An 8,910-nucleotide genomic window follows, 5' to 3' on the forward strand; every position below is an offset into this window, starting at 1 on the left:
CAGTCAAAAAGTTCGAAACATCGCATGCCTTCTCTGAACATACCTCTGGGGTCATTCCCTTCATTCCCTCTCTTTTTTATGCAGAGAAACACTTTTACTATAACAGAGAAGCCCCTATTTACATCTCTGAGCCCGGACACAAACCGCAGCTGTATGCTCCACCAGGCTCAGGGCAGAAATCGTTCATGTAGTTACATAGCTATATATCACTACAAGTATGCAGATACCTATTAAACACTAGATAACCATGTTTATCTTTCCTAGTCTCCTTCACAATACCCAGCTGTTCTCTCATCTCTTGTTAGGTCAAATATTCTCCAGCTTCCTCTCCTACATCTCTCTTCAGACATTCTCTATCCTCCTCTTTTTTGCTTGTTAATTGTGACAGGGCAAAGGTTGTGTGTAGCTGGGTGACCATGACCTGATTTATGTTACAATCAACTAAACACTGAATACAGGAAAAAAAGGTATGGGAGACATAAGGCAAACATCAATAAGGTGGTTAAAGATAATTATAATAAAACCTGTAATACTTTTGAGTCATGGCCCAAAGTTTCCCAGCTGTGAGAAGAGACCAAAGGCATCCCGCCCCTGGCTCTGTTGCAGATCTTTGTTTTAAGGCTTTTGAGTTTTGTATGCTTTTGTGGATTGATTCAGAGTGGTCACTCAGATTCACGTAACACATCCTATCAAAGTCTTCACACTTGTGTCCCTGTGCTAATAATAAAAATCAATAGCAACTCGGTTCTGTAGCAACATATGATGGACAGAATCAACATCTGTTAATAAGCCAGAAAAAAAATTAGTATTTGTAGTATTACTTTGTTTAGCAAGCGAGCAGCCTAATTTACTAATCAAGTTAAAAGCGTGTACTATTCTTACAGAAGAGACTAGAGAAGCAAAAATGTGTTATGCTGCATTCCAGAACTCAGCCTGAGAATTACAGTCTGCTGTGAGTTCTGCGTTACAATCATTTGACACGTTGGGGTTGCGATTGTGAAAGTTGTCCATTTACAATTTTCATTGGCATTATCACAGCTAGTTGTTTTAAAAGCAACCCTTGAGCTTCCTGATGTTCGACTTGTTGCAAAATATTCTGAAGCCAATCAATAAAGTTAATATTACAGTTAGTGACTCTCTAGGGCCCCGCAACACTGTGGCAAGACTCCCGCATCCTGACTGCTTTAATAGCCATCTCATTCATTTGCAAACAGTTGTCCCTGGGATACCTTGCCTGAGTCACAGAATCGGCACACTTATTTTCTCCAGCCAACTGCTCCTAGTTAACAGCAATTCGCCGATTAAGGTTTTCAGTCAAGGCCACTACACATAGCTCACAAAAATCAGATAACCACATCATATACTGTATCAGTTAGTACCATACAAAGCAGTAACTTCCAATCATGCAGTGTGAGTGTATAAGGCTCTGCCATCACTTCAAGAAGGGACATAGCAAATGTATTATGAATCCTCTCTTCCCGCACTGCTTTGCTTAACTCTTTAACAGACTCGTATTGCACAGGCTGCCACCCTGCAGGTTGATTTGTCTGACAAAATACTGAACATGCCATAGCAACTCCCAAAACCCATCACTTAAGTGTTTCCCACTTGCATTCCTGCCACCAATCCCTCAGACTCCCTTTCACCCTCCCCAAAAATACAATCAATGCATCAGGAGAGATGAGGGGGTGGGGAAAAGGTCTAGCTCCTTTTCCAGATCTATAGGACCTGGATTAAAAGGTTTATCAGTGTCAATAAAATCATTGTCCGAGTTGTCCTGTTCCCGTGCTTGGTCCTGTGTTGTGAGGGTCGCTGCAATCAGTGACAGAAGCTTTGGGGGCAGAGGAAGTGTGGACAGAATCGCCATCGCTGACGGTGTCTTGAGAAGAGTCGCGCTGTCGGTGGAATTTACAGCTTCCTCTGGTTTAGCACCGTTAGTAGAATTAGTCCACACTTGGCAAAGAGTAGTCAGAATTTGCCACCAAGATGTTAAATGCATTCCCGACACGGAGTTCCCCTCCGCGGCAGCATCATACAATTGGCTGCTGTATGTACACACTTTCATTCTTTCAAAGTCTCTAAAGTTTCTTGGCTGCTCACCTGTCTCGATGAATACAGGTGTTATCCTCGGGGTTTAGGTTGTCCGCCTGGTCCAGACAACAAGACGATCGTTCAGCCAAGCCATCTCCTCCGGAACGCAGCCCTCTTCCACGAGCTGTCTTTTTTCCGTCCTTATTCTTCCAAGGCTTCGGAACACCACCATAGGGGTCACCATTTGAGGAGACTGAGGCACGGACTCCCTGATCTGACTAGAAGACCCTTTATGAGTCCATGTACGTCTCTTTCTGGGGATGAAGCCTGATTCCCCATTACGGATTTCCCACAGCTCACTTCTCAACTCCGGAGGGATTTAAGGCCAGCTCCTGCTTCCTTTCAGCAGGTCATTCAAAGTTCTGTGGGATTCGCTGCATGTCGCTCAGATAGGCGATTCGAGAGCCCTTCACGTTAGATCCTTAAACGCATCACGTCGGGGTCACCAATTTGCGGCGAATGAAGAGACGGGACGCAGCTTGATGCAAGCAAATGTCAATTTATTGTACAGAAGCACGCGTTTTTATACACTTTCAGAAGCTGCGCGTTTTAAACAGATTGGTTCTTGAAGCTAAGCATTGCATACTAGGCAATCCCTGATTGGTGGTTAACTACCATCAATTAACAACAAGGTGTTACCTTTCCTTGGCGCCATCCTTGGCGCCATCCGTCTCCCACTCCCCTGTGCTCTGTAAACATGCCTCACCATGTTAATTGTTGTCTAGACAAGCTCGAGTACATTCCCCTCAGCTAACTGATTGCCACGCCTGGTCCTAGTTTCCAGACCGCTCCTGCTTTCATGGATCTTAATAAAACTGTTCAGTGCTTCAAATAAACTAAACTTCTGGTGCAATGCTAGAGTTATTTGACATCTTCCATTACTATACTATATGGGAATCATGAATTAAAACGAAAAACTTTATTGACATACTGATGCAGACATTCTAGTGCATTTACTGGAATCTGAAGCAAATATTTGTTTACGTGTCAAGACAACATAAAAAATTCCAAACTAGTTTTATAAAACAGAGGAGGCAAAAAACTTAATTCCATGGAGAAACTAAAAAAATAATTTAATAAAGTAGCAAATAGAGAAAGGTTTATTTTATGAGTGAATTTCCTCATCACCACCAGTGCAAACGCAGTTTCAAAATGTTTGAATAGGATGGTTTAAAATAACAAAGCAATCCAATTTAGCCAAGCTCACATTCCTTCCCATGATGTAAAAAACCATACATACATTTTATTGTAGAATACAGTAAGAAACAAAAAGATAACTTGAGCACTTAGCCAAAAGCAATTGCTAACATCAAGCCAAAATTAGCAATAACTGAGCAGACCATCAATTTTTCGGTATTAAGTTACCATAAATACTAGATAACTGTACAAAAAAACCCAAACCCAAATCCAAAAACCAGAAGCCTTTTCTTTGTTAAAAGGTGTCCAAATAAATATCTACCAACTGCAGTGAAATTTGCATTAGAAGCTACTTGCTCTGGAAAGATTTTTTTTCCCTCCAAGTATTTGTAACACAATGCACTGTCAAAATTCTATTCAGATACATTACTTTTTGATAACATTTAGCTGATACCGCCTACAAGGTGGACAGTCATGTACACAGTATGACAGTGGATTTTTGCAGCAACTAAGAAATAACCAGAAACTGTTTCTAAGTTCTAGATTATAGTTCATAGTTCATGTGTTATTTCTTACAAACATATGGTCCCCTCTAAGAGTAAGGTGTTGGAGCTGGTATCGTGGCATGTCTGTATCAGCAGTTTCCTTGATGCTCATTTTGTCTAAATTGAGGTAGTCCAGGGATTTAGAGTGAGCCCTTTTACCTTTTAAAAGGCAAAGAGGCAGGGGACCATGAAGTGCCTTGTAAGGTTCATATGGTAAAGCCTTAGTACATTTATCACCTGAGCTGGGCATCCGTCTCCTCCTCCTCCCCCCATTTACTGTTGGGATCTCATGGCTGATGGTACCTATGTCTAGTTTTGTACAAACGGGAGGAACATGCAAGTCCTGAATCAAGCTGCTTAGAGTGTAAGTTAGGCCTGGATTCCCCTTTATTATCTTCATTTCCGGTATACTTTTGGGCTAATTTTAGCAGCTTCTCTCCAGTCGTAAAGCCAACCAGGTAGTTAGGATCCATACAAAGGATCTGATAGCCTGAAACTGTCCGTTGCATTGGTGAGCATGGGGTACTGGAACATTGTGGTTTTGCTGCTTCTGTTTTGCCTGCAGAACTGACCTCTGCAAGAGGTACAGGGAGGGTAGATATGGTAGTTCTGGACTCTCCGTTTATGTCCATTTTAAGCAATATGCTATTCTCCTAAAAATAAAACAGAGATTGATGACAAATAGAGCCTTTAGCCAATAATGGAACTGAGAAAGGATCTCAGAAATCAGATTTATCACCCAGAAATCATAACCAGTACTCCTCTATTTGTTTTTGTCTTACACTCTACAGAGTGTCTCATAAGCAAAACTATCACTGACATCTGCCTTTTAAAATTTTGGTCCCATTTTTAATAAAAAATACTATAAATATAATCTTGATATTCTTAAATATGTTAAAAACATATCCTTGAGTAGTACTGTACAAAAACCTGAAGTATCATTCAACTCTATTTTTTAATTCTTTAAGTCTATTTGATCCCTTATAACCCTTTCCTTTGAGGCCATCTACATCCATTAGCACATCCACAGTAATTTCTCCTGTACTCAGCTCCATATTTTTTCCATTCACAATAGTATTAGTAAACATATTTTTTTTAAAAAAAAAAGGTATCTAACAGTTACTACCTCAGGCATAACCATGGACTATATGTGTATATGTGATCTACTGGGTACTGCAGTTTCCCTGTGGTGGGTTGACCTTGCCTGGCCACCAGGTGCCCACCAAGCTGTTCTATCACTCCCCCTCCTCAGCAAGGGTGAAGGAGAAAAATAAAATGAAAAAGCTCATGGGTCAAGATAAGGACAGGGAGATCACTCAGCAATTACCATCACGGGCAAAACAGATTTGACTTAGGTAAATTAATTTAATTTTTGACAATCAAATCAGAGTAGGATAAGAAATAAGAACAAATCTAATAACTCCTTCCCCTCACACACACCCCCCTTCTTCTCAGGCTTGACTTCACTCCCAAATTATCTACTTCCTCCCCCCCCCAAGCAGTGCAGGGGAATGTGGAATGGAGGTTGAAGTCAGTTCATAATGCATTGCCTCTGCTGCTCCTTCCTCCTCATACTCTTCCCTTGCTCCGGCATGTGGTCCCACCCACAAGATACAATCCTTCGTGATATTTCAAGACACAAATGATTTAGTAACATTTCACAAATGAGACTGCCTTTACAACATGTTTTATCATTTTGCAAACTTTTAAAGCTGCTAGTTGCTCCCATCCTGAGACTTGAGAGCTCACAGACAGAGAAGTAAAGATGCAACAAGCAAGGGGAGGAAAGTAACACCTCCTTTTTAGAAATTTATTCAATCATTTGAAATTAGATGCTCACAGAATCACAGAATGGTGAGGGTTGGAATGGACCTCTGGAGATCATCTAGTCCAACCCCCCCTGCAGGTTCACCTAGAGCAGGCTGCACAGAATTGTTTCCAAGCAGGTTTTGAATGCCTCCAGAGAAGGAGACACCACAACCTCTCTGGGCAGCCTGTTCCAGTGTGCTCTGTCACCCTCAAAGTAAAGAAGTCCTTCCTCATATTCAGAAGGAACTTCCCGTGTTGCATTTTGTGCCCATTGCCCCTTGCCCTGTCACTGGGCACCACTGAAAAGAGCCTGGCCCCATCCTCTTGACATTTACCCTTAAGATATTTGTAGACATTGATAAGATTCCCTCTCAGTCTTCCCTTCTCCAGGCTAAACAAGGCCCAGCTCTCTCAGCCTTTCCTCATAGGGGAGATATTCCAGTCCCATAATCATCTTCATAGCCCTCCCCTGGACCCTCTCCAGTAGTTCCCTGTCTCTTTTAAACTGGGGAGCCCAGAACTGGACACAGTACTCCAGGTGAGGCCCCACCAGGGCAGAGTAGAGAGGGGGAGGATCACCTCCCTCGACTTGCTGGCCATGTTCCTCCTAATGCACCCCAGGATCCCATTGGCCTTCCTGGACGCAAGGGCACACTGCTGGCTCGTGGTCAACTTGCTGTCCACCAGGACTCCCAGATCCTTTTCTGCAGAGCTGCATCCAAGCAGGTCAGCCCCAGCCTGTGCTGGTGCGTGGGGTCATTCCTCCCTAGGTGCTAGGATCTTATGCTTGCCTTTTTTGAACTTCATTAGGTTCCACTCTGCCCAACTCTCCAGCCTGTCCAGATCTTGCTGAATGGTAGCGCAGCTATCTGGTGAATCAGACACACCTCCCAGTTCTGTATCATCAGCAAACTTGCTGAGGGCACACTCTGTCCCTTTGTCCAGGTGATTGATGAATAAGTTGAATGGGACTGAACCCAGTACTGACCCCTGGGGAACACTGCTAGCTACAGGCCTCCAACTAGAGTCTGTGCTGCTGACCACAACCCTCTGAGGTCTGCCATTCAGCCAGATCTCAGTCCTCCTCACTGTCCACTCATCTAACCCACGCTTCCTGAGCTTACCTATGAGGATGTTGTAGGAGACAGTGTCAAAAGCCTTGCTGAGGTCAAGGTTGACAATATTCACCACTCTTCCCTCGTCTACCCAGCCAGTCACTCCATCATAGAAGGCTATCAGGTTGTTCAGCCATGATTTCCCCCTTGGTGAATCCATGTTGACTCCTCCCGATAACCTTCTTTTCCTCCACATGCTTCGAGATGACCTCCAGGATGAGCTGTTCCATTACCTTTCCAGGGATGGAGGTGAGGCTGACCGGCCTGTAGTTTCCTGGGTCCTCCTTCTTGCCCTTTTTGAAGGCTGGAATGACATTGGCTTTCCTCCAGTCCTCAGGCACCTCTCCTGTCCTCCATGACCTTTCAAAGATGATGGAGAGTGGCTTAGCACAATAACATCTGCCAGTTCACTCAGCACTCGGGGGTACATCCCATTGGGGCCCATGGATTTGTGGGTGTCAGGTTTGCCTAAATGATCTCTAACATGATCCTCCTTGACCAAGGGAGAGTCTTCCTTTCTCCAGACTTCCTCTCTTGCCTCCAGGGTCTGGGATTCCTGAGGGCTGGCCTTGGCAGTGAAGACTGAAGCAAAGAAGGCATTCAGTAACTTCACTTTCTCTGTGTCCTTTGTCACCAGGGCACCCACGTCATTCAGCAGCAGGCCCGCATTTTCCCTAGTCATCCTTTTCCTATTGATGTACTTGATGAAGCCCTTCTTTTTGTCCTTGACCTCTCTCACCAGATTTAATTCCAAATGGATCTTAGCCTTCCTCATTGCAACCCTGCATGTTCTGACAGTGTTCCTATATTCCTCCCAAGTGGCCTGTCCCTTTTTCCACATTCCATAAACTTCCTTCTTCTGTTTGAGTTTTGCCAGAAGCTACTTGCTCATCCATGCAGGCCTCCTGCCCGCTTTGCTTGTTTTCTTACTCATAGGGATGCACCTGTCTTGAGCTTGGAGGAAGTGATGCTTGAATATTGACCAGCTCTCTTGGATGCCCCTACCTTCCAGAGCCCTAACCCATGGGATTCCTCCAAGTAGGAGCCTGAAGAGGCCAAAGTTAGCTCTCCTGAAGTCCAGGGTTTCAATCCTACTTATTGCCCTGCTTCCTCCATACAGGATCCTGAACTCTGCCATCTCGTGGTCACTGCAGTCAAGGCTGCCCCCAACCTTCATTTCCCCAACCAATCCTTCATTGTTAGTACAAGTAGAAGTTCCAATCCTTCTTTGTTAGTACAAGTAGAAGTTATACTAGTTTTGGCAGGAATAAAGTTAATTTTCTTCATAGTAGCTTGTACGGTGCTATGGTTTGGATTCATAACATGTTAATGTCTGAGTTATTGCTGAACACTGCTTATACATTGTCAAGGCCTTTTCTGCTTCTTACACTCTCCCACCAGCAAGTCTGGTGGGGGTGAGCAAGAAATGGGGAGGGGATACAGCTGGGACAGCTGACCCCAACTGACCAAAGAGATTTTCCATACCATATGATGTCATGCTTAGCAATAAAAGATAGGTGAAGAAGGAGGAAGGGTGGAGGGGCATTTGGAAGTTAAGGCATTTGTTTCCAAGTAACCATTAAGCAGGATGAAGCCCTGCTTTCCTGGAGATGGCTAAATATCTGCCTGCTGATGGGAAGTAGTGAATGAATTCCCTATTTTGCTTTGCTTGCACACACAGCTTTTGCTTTACCTATTAAACTGTCTTTATCTCAACCTATGAGTTTTCTCACTTTTACCCTTCCAGACCTCTTCCCCATTCCACTGTGGGGAGAGTGAGCGAGCAGCTGCGTGGGGCTTAGCTGCTGATCCGGGTTAAACCACAAGAGTATACCCTCAGCGAGTTTGCTGATTACACAAAACTGTGAGGAGTAGCTGGTATGCCAGAGGGTTGTGCTGCCATCCAGAGGGACCTGGACAGGCTGGAGAAATGAGCTGACAGGAACCTCATACAGTTCAACAAGGAGAAGTGCAAAGTCCTGTCCCTGGGGAAGAACAACCCCATGCACCAATATATGCTGGGGGCTACTCAGCTGGAAAGGAGATTAGCAGAAAAGGACCTGGGGTCCTTGTGGACAGCAAGTTGAACATGAGCCAGCAATGTGCCCTTGCAGCAAAGGTGGCTAATGGTACCCTGGGCTGCATTAGACAAAGCACTGCCAGCAGGTTGAGGGAAGTGATACTTCCCCTCAGCACTGGTGAGGCCATACCTG

At 44.3% G+C, this 8,910-nt stretch overlaps 1 protein-coding gene across 1 annotated transcript; it reads right to left on the minus strand.

The window, feature by feature from the left end:
• Positions 1-3,786: 3,786 nt before the first annotated feature.
• Positions 3,787-6,893, minus strand: LOC130141921 (macrophage immunometabolism regulator-like). The gene is given in 3 exon segments (XM_056323218.1): positions 3,787-4,063; positions 4,065-4,426; positions 6,771-6,893. Coding segments are annotated over 3 exon segments (762 nt in total).
• Positions 6,894-8,910: the final 2,017 nt, after the last annotated feature.

The sequence above is a fragment of the Falco biarmicus genome, chromosome W (genome assembly GCF_023638135.1).
Source record: "Falco biarmicus isolate bFalBia1 chromosome W, bFalBia1.pri, whole genome shotgun sequence".
In the NCBI taxonomy this organism is placed as follows: domain Eukaryota; kingdom Metazoa; phylum Chordata; class Aves; order Falconiformes; family Falconidae; genus Falco; species Falco biarmicus.